This window comes from Mesitornis unicolor, unplaced genomic scaffold (genome assembly GCF_000695765.1).
Source record: "Mesitornis unicolor isolate BGI_N332 unplaced genomic scaffold, ASM69576v1 scaffold29741, whole genome shotgun sequence".
Lineage (NCBI taxonomy): Eukaryota > Metazoa > Chordata > Aves > Mesitornithiformes > Mesitornithidae > Mesitornis > Mesitornis unicolor.
Genome location: NW_010162389.1, coordinates 29,073 through 49,601, shown reverse-complemented (window position 1 = coordinate 49,601; position 20,529 = coordinate 29,073). Strand labels below are relative to the sequence as shown.

The 20,529-nt window shown below is 40.7% G+C and overlaps 1 protein-coding gene across 1 annotated transcript; it reads right to left on the bottom strand.

Moving 5' to 3' along the window:
* Window positions 1-1,262: 1,262 nt before the first annotated feature.
* CFAP221 (cilia and flagella associated protein 221) lies at window positions 1,263-13,341 on the bottom strand. The gene is given in 13 exon segments (XM_010193610.1): window positions 1,263-1,409; window positions 2,504-2,593; window positions 4,263-4,350; window positions 4,907-5,015; window positions 5,242-5,353; window positions 5,440-5,563; window positions 6,077-6,236; window positions 8,334-8,437; window positions 10,831-10,931; window positions 11,407-11,502; window positions 11,608-11,694; window positions 12,722-12,822; window positions 13,206-13,341. Coding segments are annotated over 13 exon segments (1,455 nt in total).
* Window positions 13,342-20,529: the final 7,188 nt, after the last annotated feature.

Sequence of the window (20,529 nt, the reverse complement as noted above, 5' to 3'; positions counted from 1 at the left end):
TGGCCAGCCCAGCCCTAAACCACGACAGCAATACAGGAAAGAGCATATCATTTCAAGACCTCTATATTGAGCCTAATATTGTGAATAGATTGGAGAAGAAAATCCAAACTAGATACTAGGAGAGCAGAAAAATTCCATATTGCTTGTTGCATTTAGATTTACTGTGAAATGAATAATCCTCATTAATGTTTATAAATTTGTAAAGGGCGAGTGTCAGGAGGAAGGAGCCAGGCTCTTCTCTCTGATGTCAAATGGCTAAGACAAGGGGCAATGGGAGCAAACTGGAGCATAGGAGGTTCCATGTGAACATGAGGAAAAACTATTTCACTGTGAGGGTGACAGAGCCCTGGCCCAGGCTGCCCAGAGAGGTTGTGGAGTCTCCTTCTCTGGAGACATTCAAAACCCACCTGGACGTGTTCCTGTGTGACCTGGTCTGGGTGATCCCGCTCTGGCAGGGGGGTTAGACTGGATGAGCTTTCGAAGTCCCTTCCAACTCCTAACATTCTTGCAAGATAATATTTAAACCCAATGCGATAAGTGATTTTACTGATTTAGACTTTAGCTTCCAGATTGGAAGGGATCTTAGGAGGTCTTAGTCCAACCTCCTGCTGCAAGCAAGGTCAGTGATGAGATCAGACCAAGTTGCTCAGGGCTTTATCCAGTCTGGTCTTGACAGTCTACATCCAAGGATGTAGACTGCACCATCTCTTTGGGCAACCTGCTCCAATGGTTGACTGTCTTCACAGTGAAAAACGCTTTCTTTACATACACTCAATACCTCTCTTATTTGAATTTATGTCCATTGTTTCCCATGTTCCCACCATGCACCACTGCAAAGATCCTGGCTCCATCATCAACAGCCTCCTCAGAGGTGCTGGAAGGTGCTGCTCTCTCCCCTCACTTTCCCTCTCCATGCTGAGTAAGTGTCTCCTCACAGAGTGAGTGCTCCAGACCTCATCTATCTTGGTGGCCCCACAATGAACTCACTCCAGCGTATTGATGTCTTTCTTGTACTAGAAGCCCAAAACTGGGCACAAAATTCTATATGCATTTTGAAATATTTTCTTTTAAAAAATAATTTAAATATGTCTGCATTTGTTTAGTATTGATTGCAATACTAAAGACCAGCAGAAGAAGCAGATGAACACAAAACTTATCACAGATCCTTATTTACTGGTGAAATAGGGACATATTTATTAAACTATCAAATCCCTGGCTAGCTGTAAAGACTCCTTACACGATAGTTTGCATGTTCTTTTGTTCTATTTCCAAGACATCATGCTATCACACTGGATTCTGGTTGTTCACATTACCTTGTATGCTGCCTGTTGGAATTTCCTCAACATTCTGTTTCTGTTGTCCCAAGGGTCATTATGGAGCAAGTCGAATGTGGGATGGACACTTGGATGCTGTATTGTATTTTTAAAAAAGAAAAAAAAATGAGAGAAAATAAAATGGGCACCCTTTTTACAGCTAGACAAGGGAGGAATTTCCTCTAGCCCAAGCCATTCCTTGGCCTGAATCCATGTTATTTCTAAACACTGAAATTAAGTCAAATGAAAACATTCGCAGTATTGGCATTTAACCAGCAGTCTTCACTGCAGGGCTTAATGGGAGGTAATCACCAAATATTTGCAGATGCAGCATGGAGAATGCAGAGATAATGTAGCATGGTCTGCATCCACACATAAATGACAACCACTTACTATGACTTAAGTGCAATACATGGGCAGTCAGGCAGTGGAGAGAATGGACTAGGTGTCTACTGAGTACATGCTTCATCTTGCACAGACATGAAGTTGGAATAGATGTAAGGGCTCAAGCCAGGGGCCCAGGAAAACCAGTATCCCGTCTCCAATAATGGCTGATAGCACATACCCACTGAAGGGTGAAAGATCAGGGTAAACCTATGAGTGATAATTCCTCATAATAACCTCCCCATGTTAGTGAACTCTGGTTCTTGAGACAGCGGTGATGTCTCTATATTTAATGTCTTAAATTGTGGGAATGCTCTTTGAACACAAGTAAAAAGGAACTTTCCTGCTACTTAGATTTTTTTTGTCCTTCTCTGTGGTGTGAGGTACTTCCTATGATCCATTTCCTAGGATTATTGGAAGATTTGTTTAATAGATACTCTGCTACTTAAGGAACTTTGAATGTCAATCTGACCTGTGGGTAAATGTTGCAAATCCTGTGATATGTTTAACCTTACGTTTAGGCATGAGAAAGCTACTCCTGAGAGAACTTTCAGAAACAAGCAATGTGAATCTCAGGTTAGGCCTGCAGATTTCCACTTGTCTCTCATACTAGATCATCATAGGATGAGGTGTGCATGTAGCACAGTGCTAGCCCTACTGTACTAAAAGTAAAATGAGAAATAAGACACTGACACAGAAATGGGAATATTAGGAGGAAAGGTATTCAGTGCCAAATATATATAGCTGTTAGTTAGCTTAGTAGGTGATAGTAACATAGAGCAAGTGATAATGACATGTAAACAAACCTGGTCAACAGGCCGGATAACACGTCTGAAAGAAACTTCTACTTCATTCCTTTGAAACTCCTGTTCTATGACAGGATCTCCTCTTTCAATCTAATTTGTCACCAAGAAGAACAATCACATTAGTACAAAGCATCCAGTGAATTTTTTCTCCCTTACAATTAGTAGAACTCACAATGTAACATTCTGGAGGTGCTTGACAAAACACAGACTTCATTTCCTTCTAGGGAGTGATTATTGCAACTCTTGAGCAAGTCAAAGTAAAATAATGTCTTTTTGGGCCTAAATTTCAGTCAGATCCCTGCCCTAATGAAACAGTTTGCTTTGCATAGCCAGAATCAGCCAGAAAGAACAGACAGAACAAACACCATAAGTTAGCACGCGAACAGATCTTCCCTGACAACGGTGCTACAGAAATTCCCTACAGCTTTCCTATGTTCTGTGAATATCTCTGTCATGGGTTCTAATGGTGCCAGCTCTTTAGTCTGTTCATGTGTTAAACAGTTTACTACTGATATCCCTTCACTTCTTTGAGACCCTCTCAAAGTGTTCAGGCATGCTGGATAAATACCAGTGCTTCTTTTCATCATGTCTCTTCCATCCCAGTCCTACTTACCTATTGTTTAATTTCCAGGATGCCATTATGTCTTAAACAAAGACCTAGGGGTTATTTTGCAGAGTGAAATTCCTGTTATTTTCATGGGCTGAGGTTTTAGTTAGTACAGTGGAAGACAGACCAGTTAAAGGTCTCCAGGACAGCCATTCCCAGGCTGTATAACATAGTGGCCACTCAAGGAAATGATGGAGGGATAATAATAACTCTGTGAGGCCTAATGACACTCAAGGTGAACAAACTGATAGCATGAGCAAAATTATGCCTCTGCCATGAAGGCAACTATGAAACCAGCCAGAGCCCCTATGGCCAACAGCTGAGTAAATGAATATTTCTAAACAAAGTTAACATACACCTAATTCAGTGATACAACAATCTCACAATTCAGATGCTCTTTTTACTCACTTCCTCTTTTGTTAGTATTAAATATAATGTTTGAATTAATTCACAATGTTTATTCAGTATATAGATTAAGCTTTTATCTATAAAACATTTTACTCCATAAACAGCTCCGGGATGTCAGATGCTACTTGAATATCCAGGAGGAAGGAGAAGAGGGATAAGCCGTACCAGTCCCTGAGCTCTGTGCCACATGGGGAAAAATATTATCTGCCAGCAAGTATTGCTGCTGTCACCTCCATGGAAGATGACCTGCAGTCTGGGGTGACTGGAAGAAACCAAAGAGAGGAAGGGTAAAGGTGTAGAGCATTCTCTTGAGTAATTATCTCCCCATGGCTCTGCATGAGAGTACTGACGGGGTTTAGCTCTTTCACTGTGAGCCATTCAGGACGTCAGCTCTTCAGAGAGGCACAGTATAAACAGAAGGTTGGATACGGCCATGGTGCTGACAGGATCATGCTGCAATGTTGCACTGTGATGAGGCTGAGTGGCTGGGTGCAAATCTGCTAGGTTGGGCAAATATCTAGTTACATTTCCATTAATAACTTATCCTTTTCTCAGCCTGCCTCCAAGATAAAACCACCTCAGAAAAGTGATACACACGCATAATAAAGATATAACTGCAGGAAGGTTTGCATTAATGCATGAAGAAAAACTGAAGAAATAGATCAATACAATTCACTAGTGCACTGCATAATCTGAAAGTATAACTTTGATTTTAAATTTATAGGAAAAACAGCAAGAACTGACCTTATATTGCTTTTCTTCCCTCTGTCGGTTTTCAATAATCTCTTTTCTAATTTCCACAGAGATTGGATCTTCCCCTTTATGAACTTGCCTGCATTTACAGTGGAGGAAAGAAAAATGCTTTACTGAATGTGCAGTTTGCTTTATTTAAACGTTAACAGACTTATTCTCCTCTTCCTAAGGTGTCTAGGGGTCCAAACATTCAGCATAAGAGCAGATCTACGGCTTGCAATGAAAACACTGCGCTTACACACATGACTGTTTTGCTTTATGCCATTTGGTGTACATGTCCAATTCTGTTCCCTCCATTATACATTTTAGCCTTGATTTATTGACCACCATGACAAAAACTTCCTTTCCTCCTAAGGACACAAGACGAGGTGCATGAGAACAAGGTTAGGTGAACAAGGTTTTCAGCAGGTTTCTTTCTGAATACAACCATAATACAATCAAAGACTTCTTTGGGTACTACTATGGATTACTATTGAGACTGAAAAGATGAAAGTAAAACAGTAACTTAGCTGTAAAACAAACCTATCAGGACATGAAGTAGCAGCATTACGCACTAGTGGATATTGCATACATAATTCATAGAGGCCTTAGTTAAGCAAACCCCAGTGTTGTTAATGGGGTTAATTAACACTTACCACTTCAGATGATTGGCTTCCTCTTCCTGAATATTTTGTTTGACTTTTAGTTCAAATATAGCTTCCTTCATCTGTCTAGTTTTTATTCCTTCACTGCCTTGGCAAAGGGCTGCAGAGATATCAGAAAGCCATATCACACCTCAAACTAGATTGAATTTTTAATTGCAAAATCCACCCATTAAGATAACTGAACTCATTAATACAAAAAGCTAAGGTGAAAATCCTTACGGAAACTACAAGCACATCACCTCAGCAATTCTGAAGCTCATCAGAGTTACTCATTAGAAACCTACACATAATGCTAAGACCAAGTTTATGCTGCTTAATGACATTACCTTCTTTCAAGTCCTTAATCTTCAATTTGCCTGGTTCCTGATTCAAAACAGTAGCTACAGCATATGGATTTGACAAGTCTGTGGGGAATCTGAGGTTCTGGCATTCAATTTCCTATGAGATATAAATTAATAGGAAGAAATAGAAATAAGAAAGATTTTCAGCCCAGAAAAGTACTTGTGATTATTATCTCTTCACACCTTTATTTTTTGAATAGGCCTTGATTGTTGTTGGCTGAATTGGTCTCTTCTCCATACAACAGATTTTCCTGCAGATGCAGATTTTTTTTCTGGATGACTTCGTTGTTTGTCAAAACGTTCTTTTCTAGGTGTCAGAAGGACAGACATTGCTCTTATAAGTACTCTGTAAATGGCATATATGTCTAATACATGCATTTATATCACCTTTAGATATACAAGGAGACTAGAAATTTCTCTCCCAGATTACAACTGGAACCAAACTTTCTAATCTTTAGAGCTCACAAAAAATTATGTACAGCCCAAAATACCCTATTGCTCAAAACCCCCTGTATCTTGCAAGGCTTCAGCAATAAGAATAACACAGAGCAGGCATTACAGAGGCTGAGGATGCTCAACACTATTTTTAAGGATTTGTAACTTCTATTTAGTTTTGCTTTGGCACAGTTTCACTTCATACAGATTAAGGGTGTTCTGAACAAATGGTGTAAGAGAGCAGGTACATCTATTAACAGTCGAATTACATTAGTGCATTTTAAGTCTCCATAGATACAAATGCTTAAAATTACTACAGCAAAATGGCACAGAATACTATTACACAGATATTTTTTAGCACTGGGCAAAAGTCGGCCACACATACATTAGACCCAGATGTGGTGTTGATGTTCCTGTGAATACACATCTATAGGGTTTTGAGTGAAACTGTGAAATCCGTAACTGCATTGCCATTTGTGCTGTTCCATACTGAAGAGGGGAATATTTCACAGTTACTTCCACTTTTCCATTGCCTGGAATGATTCCTGCGATTAGAGGAGAAAACCAGTAAGAGTCCATCTAACGTGAACCCACTTAAGTATGCTGGACTACATTTTTTTAAAACAATGTTTGAATGGATGGCAGTAGGCCTGGAAAATGTTTCAGGTCTCAAAGTGTCTTTCAAGAACTATCTATTGCTAGATAGTGAGAGACACTTCACAACAGCAGAAAGATTTGACAGTAAGACTAGTGTTCTGAAAATAATTGCCTGCTCACATGCAGAAATTCTTCACTTGCATCTGTCAGTCTTAAGTCTCTGGCACTTCCTGATTTCATGACCAAATAATTATAAACATATTCCTCTGTGCTCTTCCAAGTTGTGGGAATCATCTGGATTTGATGCATTACCTGTCTCGACTTGGTCTTACTTCCTTAGCCGCTTATTCCTTTATTTTCTCAACCACATTAACCACTCTTCATATTCCTAAACATTCAGTGCAATCCCAGGATATAGGCCCTGATGTTCCTCAGCATTTCTGCAACAAGGAGTTTATTCAGCTCATCAGAAATATTAATTTCTTATCTCTGTAAAATGATCACTGCCTGGTTTTCTGCATCCTGTAGTTTTAAACACCAGTAGTTTCATCATTTGTTTTGTGTGTTTGTATTTGTCAAGAGTATTTAACCACTACTGATCTCAGCAAAATGGCTTGAGTAGGAGCTGAAACTTCTTAGTGCTTTTCAGATGGCCTTCAGCACCTCAGAGTTTCTAGCTACCAAAGTCTCTGAATTAACTTTTACTGGGTTGATGTTTTTTCCCAGAATATTTTTGTTCCCCTTTCTCCCAAGAACTAAGCCAACTTCGGAAGCATGAATTAGTTCCAGCCACTTTGTCTATGACTGTGCAAAAACCCTAAAAACTTCCTGATGATTTTACAGCTTCTCCCTAGTTTTACTAAATTGTAATATTGTTCCTTTCCTCCTTTGATATATCAAAACTTCTTTAAGCACAAAGTGAAAAAGAATATTATCCTGAAAAAGTGACCCAAAACAAGGCAGCAGCATAGTTCATCTTTGTGGATCACACATCTGATAGAATTCAAGTACTACCTCAGGAGAATGAAAATCCATCTGACAAGACAGGGCAAATTCATACCACTGTACATACAGGAACAACAGCAACTTTTATTGAGGCGTATAAATAATCAAAGTTTAAATTCCAGTGTAATGAATGGCACTAAATGTCAGATTTATGACGGTTTTTATTTATTTAGATCTTTATATATTTTCACAGAATTGACCAGGCTGCCTAAGTGGATTATTCAGCCAGGTCTCATTCACTTACACATTTTTATCAGAACACCTGGCCACTTACATGCTTCTGCAGACACCTGGCAAATGTAACAACAATCACAACTGACCTGCTAATAGTTAGGTCTGCCTCAAGACAGAGCCCTCTCCAACATTAGGCATGAAAACAGCCAAACGTACCAGAGACAAAGGTCCGCGCCTCTTCTGAAGCCTGTACACAGAGGCCTAGACTGAACCTAATATCCACTGCTGTCCCATGAACCATCTGCAGTGATGTGTTTTGTGCCCATCACTGTAATGGCTCCTGAAGCAACAGACACAATTCTACCAAATTCTTCCAGACCACTAGGGAAAAACAGGTAGGGGGGTATGTTTGATAGAGCAGAGTTCACCTTTTATTTCCTCTGTGCTCTCAATCAAGTAACATGATGCACATCTTTCCACAAAGACAGGTATCTGTTCCTTTAATGGGGCAGGAGCCAGACAGTCCTTGGGGAAAGGTGTGATACAGAGGTGAATGCTGGGCTTCCTGCCTCTCTCCTTTCCAAAGGCCATACAGAAAAAGAGAGTAGACAAAGGCCGGATGGACTGTGTGGGATGTCCCATATTTTGCCAGAGGTCTGCAGCTGGGCATTGACAAAAAGAATCTACCAGTCACAGACGGCTATGTGCCATAAGGCTGCATATTACTAATATTTATCAGCCCGCATTTACATGGAAACAGTCTGAGGCACAGGCTTTTTCTGTACAGCACTGAATGCACTGTCACAAGTAACTATGCTTAATAAATACAGATTTAACGTTTAGAATTTTAAATAAGTTTAATCTACCAAATGTTGGCTGGACAGTGAAGGCTCTGTGAGGCTGAATAAAATCAATGTGGAATTCAAAATCTATTGGGCAGCTGCACTGCAACGGGATAACATACTCCTTACTGAAAAGAGAGAAAGGAAGAAAGAAATTAATAAAACTACAGTTGATCATCAATTACAAGCTGGAAAATTATATTATACACAACAAGCACTGAATTTATCTGTGTTCAGAGGGATGGTTTACTTATTAATGTGAAAACAGTCATTCCTTGTTGTTCCAAAATAGCAAAATATTTCAGATCCTTCACTCGGTGAGGAAATGAGAGCTTAATCTGGATTTAAATGCTGGATACACCTTAACTTACTTTCCCCTACTCATACAGAATTTGATTACAGAAAAATTTAAAAAAATTACTTCTTAGAAGTTATGTGTACCCTCACATTCTTACAAACTGCAATATGTAGCAAGTACAAACAATCCAAACTGCTGCAACAATAAGTACAGAACCAGAAATCAGCCTCCTCCTATGGCCCTTCCTGTGGAAAACGATGAGAAAAGATTCTGTACAGTCTTCAAAAGTGTTGAAAACGCCAGCACATCAGAGTGACTGGACTTTAACCACCGTAGAAATAATGATGCTGTGGCCTGATTTTCATAAAAGCCCTTTATGTCTCACACTGGTTGTGTGAGGGATATTAGCACACATCTTTTCAAGCCGTCTTGCTTTTGTACGAATCTATTTTCATGTATCAAATTGAAACACAAAAGGATTGGTGTAACACCATCCATCATCCTACAAATCAAGACCAATTTACCCAGGCTTATTTCTGTTTTTTGTAAACTGTCTGACTGAAATCCTATTCTCCTGATTAGCAAAGAATGCACGTTATACAGAGTGTTGTTTCGAAAAGTACATTTTGAAATGCCTAAGGAAATAAACAATAATAACAAAGTCTTTTTTTATCTGTTTTACTATGTCCTGCTCATGAAGAAGACGTAACAGCAGACTGGGGAGACAATTTGTTTTAAGGCATTGTGCAGCTTCTACAGTAACCAAAGTGCCCTAGAAACAATACAATTATGCCATCTATTGCATTATAGACCTTCTGTATCTAAGGAGAAAGCCGGGTGGCAGAATATAGGACTTCTCCTACTCTTACAGAAGTAAAAGGAAGTGTTTCTCTTGACTTCAGCGGGCTATAGTTTGACTCCATAGTCCCTTGGATTCTGTACCAAGTATCTCAGGGAACTTTCATTCTTAGGAAAATTTTTGATAGTCTAATGATGAAAAATGCCAGTAAAAACTATGGTTTGAAACCATCAGTTTTCTCTTCAAGAACTCTTCAAATTCCCTCAGGGGCATGACTCTGGGCATATCTGTTGTGTTGAAAAATTTTCCCGTTATTTAAATTGTATTTTGTACTCTGTCTAATCTCATCTCTGTATTCTGAGAATATGAAAATTCTGTATACTTCAGCACTTGTTATTAAAAAAACGGGGCAAAGAAATAGAATTGCCTCATGCCTAGAGGCACCCGGAAAGTCAGGAGCTATGTTCAGTCTGTGAGAAAGCTGCAACTTCACTTCTGAGGGATTCACTAGAGTTTAACAGATTAAGGGGCATTAGAAAAACAAATAAACAAAAAGACACAAATGTTCACTCTACAATGCTGGTCTCATTTTTACTGCAGAATTTTGCATTTTCTTTATATGTGCCTTGCCTATTCATATTTCTGTGCTTCGGTAAAAATTCACAATTTACTTCCTACTCATAGGCTAAAACAACACTTAGCTAAGACCTTCAGTTGCTAGAATTCACTCAAATCTTTACACTAACACAAATCACTGTAATTACAATTAATACAGTCAATATACTACAGAACTAGACCCTAATAAACAGGATCTCCCTTCTCCTTTTCCCCTTCTCAGTTTCTTATTAACAATTATTACCAATTACTTCATGAGAACAGCCAGTATTACATCTATGCAACAGCCAGAGTAAGGTGAAATCTATACCATTTGGATCTCCATGTCAGAAGATCACTTTAAATATAAGCAGCAAATCCAACGACTGTTCAATCTCTGGACTGAGATTAGCCATTTGCTCTCACTTACACCTACCATTACCAGCTCATACCTTCATTTCCAGAACCCTTCAACTTGAAAGGAAGATCGATTCACTTAGAACTTATTAATGCTAAAAAGACATAGCACTTGGGAGTGTAAAGATTATGAAAAGCAGCCATATTGCTTCACCATATGATGAAGTGAATCTGCACCAATTTCAGTCTGAAACCCCAGTTCCATCTACGTATATGTTCAGTTTGCACAGCATTTATTTCCCTGTGAATGTGCACTTGAAACAGTTCATACACATAATTATTTTGCAGTCCAGATGATAGCTGACTTCCTTAAAGCTTCCAAGATGTTAAATTGTACAAATAAAGGAAAATGAGATTTTTCCAATTTTGTGCATGTCTCAGAAAATGTGGGTAAATACCTGTCCTCAACTCACCTCTTACCAACTGATACGTCAGACAGATTTATAAATGATGGAAATTCTACAACATTCACAGCAGGATAAGCATGAATAGGAACAAGTAATGTATCTTCTCCCTGCAAAAAAAAAGGTAAATATTTATTTCTTAAAATGAATAAATGTCATGGAAAGGAAAAGTTTCTGTAGTAGTTGGCCAGTAAGTAGGCATAAAACACCTTGAACATCATCACTGTGTTGCACCTCAGGATACTGATATTCTACCTGCTTTCAGCATCCATCTGTCTTTCCATACTTTCAGCAACTCTCTAGAGCTCCTCCAAGCCCACTCAGCTAAGACATTAAATCAGTGTGGCATAAAGACTGATCTACTGGCAAAGAATAACAGAATAAGGAGGATATTCTACCCACAGCTCTGGGATGTTTACAGAGAGAAAAATTTAAAATGCTTACAATTAAATACTTCAATCTGGACTTACTGAGAATAAACCCAGGTGGCTCTAGGAGATTAACTGTACCTTTATCATTACTATCATGTCCTAATAGTTGTTTCATCCATTACAACTGTAAACATATTTTATAACAAATCCTCACCTCACAGTGAATTCGGATGCAGTCATAGTAATACCGCCACTCATCAGGACAAAAATCAACAGTAACATCATATGACAAGCCAGGGACAAGCCGGTGCTAGAAAATGACCCAAAATAAGACAGAACATATGTAAAAGATGCTTATATGGCACAAAACCAGTGCTGCATGCAAAGAGCAGTGTGAAGGCTTTCTGACACTTACTGTTTTGTTGTACTTGATCTGAAAATACTTTGTCTGAGGTGGTATTATGTGAAGGTTTGTTACATCGCCAGAAATATTTGTCAGCTTCTGCAGAACAAAAGAAAATCAAAACTGCAAAACACGTTACAATATAAGAGGTCAATTGAGAATGCAAACTACACTTTTTGTGAGACTATCCACAGCAAAGAAGCTGTATTAAACGAGGAAGTAATAACTTTTATTTTAGCAGAAATAGTTTTGAATATGCTCTGAATTTAAAAGAAAATCATGTAAACCTTGCATCCTGCATTTTATTCTTTGGGACCAAGTCACAATTCCTTACCTAGGAATAACAGCTCGTCTTGCTAAATAAGACACTACTGTTGAAGCAAATTCTGGTCCTGTTTTGCTATGGGCAAAAGAAACAAAAAAATGAAACAACCTATTGACTTTGCTTTTACAGAGTTCTGAAACAACAGAAATGTTGTCAAATTCCATGGTTTTGTTTTGGATCACAAAGTAACAAACCTTTGTATGGTGACAGTTCTGCCTAAAAAGTCTCCTGCCTCTTGCTTACTTTCACTATATCTGGAGAACCTAGTCCACCATAATCACCCATCCTCTGCCTCAAAACACTTACCACATGAATAAAGGTAGCAGACAAAGGGAAAGCAGAGAGAAGAAAAGGAAATAACCAAGCTATTCATAAGGAAAAGTAATCAAACCTATTCACTGAGTTTCTTTTCTTAGATTAAATTGCTCTTGGCAGAAGGCCAGAGGTGCTTTCAATGTTTTCCCACCAGTGAACATGTTTGCAGACATAGTGATGGTCCAAGTACATTTTGATCACGGTCTCCTATGGAGTTCAAGCATGAGTCCTTCATTCATGACGTGCAACTCACCCATCACTAACACTGCTCACAGACATGGGAAACAGAAAAGTAAAACAGAGACTGTAAAGGACAGTGATGCACACAGCATGGTACTTGTCTGTTTCGTTACCGCAGGGCCACTGATTTTAAGTGCAGCTTTTTAGAGCACTCCATAGAGCAAAAGGCCTCACAACCACAAGCAGTCTACTCAGCTTCTGTTATCCTTTTATAAACCCCAAGAGGATCCCTGCTCTGATACTTACCAGCATCTGTTGGTGATGTTTTCCAACTTCATACCCTCCATAGTGTAACAGAGCAGGCTCAGCCTGTATAACCTTGCTCCTATGAAGTTCTGAGTAAATCTCTACAGAGACAGAGAATAAAACAGGAAGAAAAAGAGGTCAGATGAAACACACATGATTGTTACTTACATTGATTAAGTATATTTATGTTGCACTCAATGTTTTATAGAGAAAAAAAAGAGACAGATTATTTCTCCTGTTAAACAGGCATGACTCTTTAAATGGAAAGTTAAGGCAGCATCTACTACCCTACCAGAGCCATGATCTTGTCACTGGTTTATCTCTTCACATTATGGCTTTAACAGGCCACCCCAAAACTTTAAAGTCAGCCAGGATCAGTACAGACACTACTTATTTCCTGACTATTTATTTCCTGAAATATAATAGCGAAGTGCCTCATAGGATTGTTCCAAGGCTGAGGAACAGTCAGAGAGCAGAAACTTACTTGATTCTAGCAGGTGATTTGGGACAGCACGTCTTTTTTTAGGTTCCTCCACTAGACTATCCAGGACACTGGGTATTTTCTGGAGGGATTTCTTAGCAATCATGATTTCTGTGGAGGCTGATTGAACCATGTCCATGTTAGGACAGAGATGGAGCCCGAATAGTACTAAAATTCCTCAGCACCTGGGGGTGAATCAAAATAACATAATGATCAAAACATCTTCTCTTGCACTGGTAACAGCTGTTGCCTAAAACTGGCAAAAAAACATTTAGGAGAGGGAGTTACTTTTTTCCCTACTGAAGCAGGTTACTCTGTGTGTGCTAAGTACAGGGACAGAGTGATTCCAGGAAACCTTGCTATCACTGCAAGCCCTAGCACTTTGGGAAGGTTCCTCTGTTCTAGGGCTTACTGGGGATATTTGGCTTACAGAACTGTGTGAAACATCTCTCTTCCTTCGCATCTCCCAGCACAGTGAAGGAGAGAAGGTTCTTCTGATAATTCCACTATCCAAACTGATTTCTGCAAAGATGTTCTTCCAGTCTCTCCTGAGTGTCTCAGTTGTTAACTTGCAGATTCATTTTTAGTTTTTAAACATTAATATGAGGGATAAGAAAATTGGCATTTGAATCTTTTGTTTGGATAGCATCATCTGGGTTATTTGTTTAGTGAAGATAACTGTAAACCCAGAAGGCCATGGGTATTATAGATCCTGTGTTAAGTAAGCACAGTTATCAGAACATAAACTTCTCTAATGACAAGTGCAAATATTACACAATGACACCAGACACAATCCATCCACGAGAAATTATCTTCATAAATATAACACATAGCTCTCCTGTGAACCGGAGAACTGCATGGAAAAAAAGACAAGATACTTTTGGAAAAAGTACTGAGTTCAAAAGCCATGCTGGGTTTTTCAGCCCTCAAGAATGGGACTGAAAACCCTTCATTTTGTATTTGTTCATGAACGGGAAGGTGGGTGCGCAGCTCAGGATGGTGCCACAGTATCAATGTTGAACTCACCCAATGCTAGGCAACATAAACTTCTGCCAGGCTCCAGTCATGAGGCACCTTCCTGCACCTGTGCCACTTTGAGCAGTGGCACAAAGGCTGATCAGCTGCTTGGACAACAGTTTGGCTGCACAATCCACACTATGGCAGCTCCTTAAGATTCAACAGTTCCAAAGTTAAATATTTAGCACCAGGGGCAGTATTCTGTTTCTTTTGTTGTTTTAACACTCTCAAACTGGCTTGAATGACCTTAAAGGGCTCCAATCTAAAATTAACACTGATCAATGAAAGTCTGAGGGAAGAAGGGCATCAAAAAGATGCCCAACGTATCTGTATCAGCACTTTTGAGGACTGAAGAGGTCCACACCCCCATTATATTTTATGGTCTCATCTCTGGTATTTGTTTGGTTTTGTAGTCTGCTTTCGATCTCTCAGGCAGAAGTTGAGAGGTGCTTCAAGCTCATAAAGTGCTGTTTTGATTTACGGCCTTGTGCAGTGTTAAATAATAAATAAGCAAGAAGCTTAAACTAATGTACTACCAGTACCCTGGCCTCAATAATATTTTCCACTCCACAACTCCAAGTACAGATTTTCCACTTGCAACAGAAAATCTGTAAGAAGAACTGTATTATTGTGCACAACAGTAAATTTCTTCTGAGGTAGTGAGACCAACCAAGCTCACAAAAACATGCTAAAAAAATTCTAAACATAAGGCTTACATTCTTTCCACTTGTGTTGTTCAACTTTAATTTATACAACTGCCATCCTCCTCCTGGTCAGCATTGCCCATCAGGAATACAAGTTTTGAAAAGCAGTAGGCAGACTTATGTTAGCAAAGGATTCCCAGTGTAATCTTATCAGTAATTTAAAGTGACACTACCATCATCACTCACCAACTTTAATAACACACTGCAGTATTCCTCAAAGGGCTAATACAGGGAGGATGTTTACGTGCCAAGGTCTTGGAACTGATAGATTCATGTTCTTAAGTCTTCCAGGGTACCTGTGTCTATCCTTAATGTGACTATTTTTGTGTGCAAAGCCACCAACAGGAGGACTCTGTGTCTGTGACATCCTGGTTCCCTTGGAGGCAATGGCAAAACTCACCCCAACTCCCCTCAGGCCACGGTATCACCCTTCTTCTCTCAGTACTTGGGCTTTCTAATCCCTTTGAGCCTCACAGAGCTCCCAGCACGCCCCTCGCCACCAGAAAGGGATGCAGTTTAAAGCCATTACGTACTGTGTGAGACTTGCGAAAGCACCATCGTGCTTCAGGAACAACAGAAAACTTGTTTTTAATGTCCACTCTACATAATTAAGCTAGCAGAGTTTCTTAGCGGGCAGAAGGGCTCACAACACGTACTCCTGCCGGTGCAGCAACCTTCTCACGCCCAGCCCGGTCGGAGGGGGGCCGGTCGTCTCGCCCCAACCCCCCTCTGCGCCCCTGAGAGCGACTTGCCACAAGACGAGACAACAACCCCCTCTGCCCCACGCGTCCTCCCGACCCACAGGGAGCCCCTGCAAACCCCCACTCCTCCCCTCACAGGGCTCCGGGCGGCTCGGCGGGCCCCCCCCGCCCCCCGGGCAGGCCACGGCAGTTGCGAGGCAACGGAGCAACTCAGCTGGGCCGCACTACTCGCGGCGGGGGCGGGGGCGGAGATTCCCTCAGCTGCCGTTCAGGTGGCTCTGACGGCAAAAGTACAAAACAGAAAAAACAAACCCACCTTTTTTTTCCTTCTAGTAAGCGTTGTTTTCACTGCAGAAGCGCTTTTTTCTTTAAAAACACTCGTCTGTTAACACTGAAATGGTTCTTCTCGATAAGGCTCAAATACAGGTTCTTCTCTAAGGTGAGGGACGATCCACTGAGGGACTGTGCAGTATTCGTCAGGGCCTGCATTGGCTTAAAACAGACTTTGAAAGTTTTATTACAGTTTGGTTTTTTTTAAAGAACATATCTTTTTTTCCCCCCACTACCTGTATATTCTCATTTTTCAGTATTAAACAGCAATCCCTTGAAACATAATCCTGAAAACATTGTGTTTTGATTTTACCACCCATAAATTATCTTACTTTTACCTGCATGTGTACAGAGGAGAAAGGAAAGCACAAGTTTCTTTTTTTCTTCTTTTCCTTCAGACAGGTGATCTGAACAGATTGATGAGACGGAGAAAAGGTAAATTAAACACAACAGCATTGCTGGCTTGGGTAGACACCACCTATTTTGCTGATGATACCCTGGCATCCCTTAGAAGTGTTGTCCCAAACCTGTACCCCTCCAGACCTCCAACAGAGTCAGTAAAGGATCCAAAAAGAAAGATTAACATTGAACAATTTGCACTGTTATCCTACACTAAGTCACATAAAATTTATTTAATTTTAGAGTATTGGCTGCCCCAGCTCCTTCTGCCATGCGTAGAAGTATGTTTGTTGTCGGCATGAATGTGAATTTGGGACAAACTGTGTTCCTAGCCCTGCTTTTTTTTCATTACATTTTAAATATAAGCTTAATATAGAAAGCCAGAAATACTTCCAGAACTTTTTTTCCCCTTATATATTCTAATAATAAAGTTCTTCTCTTTCAGCATTTCTAACATAGAGATAAAATGCGACCAAAAGTAGTGCAACGCTCAGTTTGAGTAAAAAAGGAAGGAAGAAAAACTTCAGATCATAAAATTCAGCTCAGAGAATGTAGTTCCTATATTTAGTAAAACGTAATTGCTGTTGATTAGGAAAGAATGATGCCTACACCCTTGACGAATCTGGGGAGAGTTGCCCAGTGATGACAGCATTCAAGCTGGGTTTAGGAGAAAGTTCAGGATCAGCTTCTACACCATCTTTGTTGAACTCTGGCAGCTCACTACCCCACCATCTCATAGCATGTTTTCTATTGGAGCTGGTCCCTACCTCACCTTTTTTTTGTTCCTGTGTCTCTCTAAAGGTGTGTAACCTCTCAGAGTGGTACCTAAAACACCTCCTGCCTGCCAAGTCTCCTGTCTCAGCCTTCCTTTCCTGGGTTCACTCACCTCTTCCTCATTGCTCCAATTGCACAGCTGTCTGCCTTTGGTGGAGCTTTGACCATTTCAAACATCAGTGGAGAAAGCAAGCTGGTGCTTTTTTAAACTATCCATTCACCTCAGCTGAGTAAACAGGCTAAGGCAGACAGTTTATTCTCCACCTGACAAGCTTGGGAGACGGTTGAAATTATTTTCTCTGGCCAAATGGATTTGCTGGAGAGCCTTCACAGGGGACTGGGCTGCCTGAATAGGCTCCCCAGGGCAAGGGGACACGTCTCTGCTACATTTTTTGCGTGGCACACTTTGGCACTGAAAACGGACTTTCCAGCTCCAGAGCTTCACAGTGTCCCATGCTAAATGTGTTTAGGTCTAAAGGTTTGCTGGGTTTTTGTTCCTGTTTCCAAGAAAAAGGCTGTGGGAACATAGTATAGCAAATAGCATGTTAATGTATTTTCCTCCCACAGAAACACAATTCGTGTGTACATCTGTCTGTTTGGACAGTGATAGGTGAGTGTAAACCAGAATCCATTTCCGCTTCCACGGCAAAGGAGCTAAGTATGAGGCATCTCTGGAAAAGCTCTCTGTAAGGTTTTCCTAAGAGGTAGCAAATCAGTGGAAAAGGTAGGTGAAAAGAGTGGATTAACAGCCAAAAAATCTGCAGATTTCCTTGGAAATGCTAGTATAAATAAAGATTGTGTAATAGGATTTAAATAGGTGATTCCCACCTCAATTTAATCTCTACAGTCCAAATATCAGCTGACAAATGCATTTTCTGCACGTCAAGCTGCAATAGAGGCATTGCAAACAATTTAATTATTTAGCAAAGGAGGGAGAAAAATGAATTATTAGACTGAAACACTAATGGAAATTTTAAGTATTAATAAATAAATATTTAACATCAAAGTTGGTTAGTATTTGATAAGTAAACAATCCTGCAGTCAGAGACATACAAAGCAAAGTAACTTCTTTTATTTACTCCTAAAGTTACAATTAAAATGTCTTTCAAGATTGTATGAACAAATTCTGAAGTTTAATTTCTGGTTTAGATCACAGACTTGAAATAAATTCCAGCTGTGACAACTTTAAAATGGATATACTGAGTAGGAATAAAGGTAGATGCACACAGCCAAGTTCAACGCCACAGTGTTGAATTAAACAAACACCTCACTGCAGGATATGTGAATTCTTAGTAATATTTCTCTGTAGTCTGCTGCTGGTCTTAGATTTCCCAGCCTGCTGTCTGTCTGACATCTGCTGCACTGCGAATCAAGCAAAGGTTTGCACGGGTGAGATTTTTCCAGGTTTTATTTTGCATCCAGCTTCTTTCAAAAGCTTAGGCTGCACATGAATATAATGGGACAGTTACAAAATATTAAGCAATTAATTCATACAGTTGGTGTTTAAATCAAACGTCATCTTTCTGAAAGTCTTGGGCAACCATTGCCTATTTCAGAAAACACCCCACATTCAGAACTACATTCACAAGCAAAGCTCCCTCATTGACAGAAACATGCGCAAGAGTGGTGCCTTTCAGGGGAAGCTGTTACAATATGAATGGAATAATAAAATATTCCTTCAGCCCAAGGAATAGAGAGAATGACTTGGCACCCCACTGAGATGATACAGCATTGCCAATGTGGTTACTTCAGACTACTGTAATGGCACTGCCTGGCTGCCTCTCAGATCCCCTTTTAACAATTTGCTTAACCCTTTGACCAATTTCAACTAAGCTCTGAGGGAAAGCAGAGCTCTTCAAGAAGTGAAAGTTACTGCAAGTTTAGTGTGGTCAGGGGCAAGGAAGACTGAAACATTTGCCCTTTGCGAGGGAAACGATGTTGTGTGGCAGCTGGGCAGTCAGACACATGCAAACCAGGCAGCTGGACAGGACAGAGGTAGCATGGAGGCAGAGCAGATACTGCTCCTTGCCTAACTTCTGCGCTGGGGATTTTTTTTTTTAGGGAAACGGAGCACATTGCAATTCAGCTGTCCTAAGGAGTGTATCTAGCCATGAGCTGGAGTTACTGTGGTCAGAGTGGGCATGGGAAAGGCCAGCACTCATTAGGAAACCTGGATTCCTTCATCATGCTGCTCAGCAGATGATGTGCCTAATGCAATAGTTGGATTTTCAGCGTACAGGTAACGAGTCAGATGTTTTATGGCCATAGTCATTGACTTCACTGGTAGATCTGGAACACTCCCTCAGTAGGTAGATTGGAGAGCAGACTCTGAGTTTTGGGTGACCCCTCACCACATTTGACTTGTCTGGGTTGATGGGCGATGGCAAATTGGAAAAGATGGTAAAAGATGTTTCGAGACACTTTACCAAGCTGAGGACTGCAATGCTTTGAGAAAGAGCAGTACTGTACAGTGCAAACTTAGACTGTTTTTTGAGGCCATATTTATTATTGTGCTACAAGTGAACTTGGCAAGCAAGGTTTTGGAGTGCCTGCCCTGGCAGCTGAGAGCCCACACACTGCTGCTTTACGATAGTTTTGCCACAGAAACAAAACCTGGAAAAACAGAGAGTGCTTTGCTGCCAGGGAAGGAGACTGCTGAGGAACTGCTTGTGGGGAACCCAGGACAGCTTGAATCTACATCCCACCACTGAGGTACCACAGGGATCCGAATATGATGACATCTTGCAACCCATAGCATTGGGCCGAAATGTGGACTGGCTGTTTCCCTGGATGTTGGATGAGAGGGTGAAGTCCAGGGAGCATTCAGAGTCCTCTTTGGAAGGGTTGGGAAGACAAGATCCCCTGTTTGCCCTTTCTCTGGTGCCTACCCCAGACTTGAGGTCCTCTTCAGCTCCGGTGGCTCTGCCCACTCAGGCTGGGCAGGAGGCACAAGCAGGCAGCCTTCCTGCAGCAGGCTCTGCCAGCCTCTTGATTTCTGGCTCTTGGAGACATGTGCTCGCTGCGGGAGGCATGTGCAGAGCTGTCGGGAGCAGAAGCAGTGCAGGCTGCCTGCATTGCATTCCTCCAACCCTGTTTCTCAGCAGTGATCTTATTCCAGGGCTGTATTTCCCCTTGATTGATGAGCTCTGCCAGTGTGGGGCTGATATCTTACACGGGACTCCTGCTTGGTCCCTTATCATGGGAGCATGAGGAGTGATCATTCTCCGGCGACACCCATCGATAACAGTGAATAATAGCTAGGAAAGGAGGCAGACGATAGCAGGAACATGCTCAACAGAGGTGCTGTTATTCCTGGGACAGGAGACTTCTGCAGAGGAGGAGGAGAGCTTGGAGAGTGGATAAGGAGGGGGGATGTCCTGTCATTACTGATGCTCTCTAGCA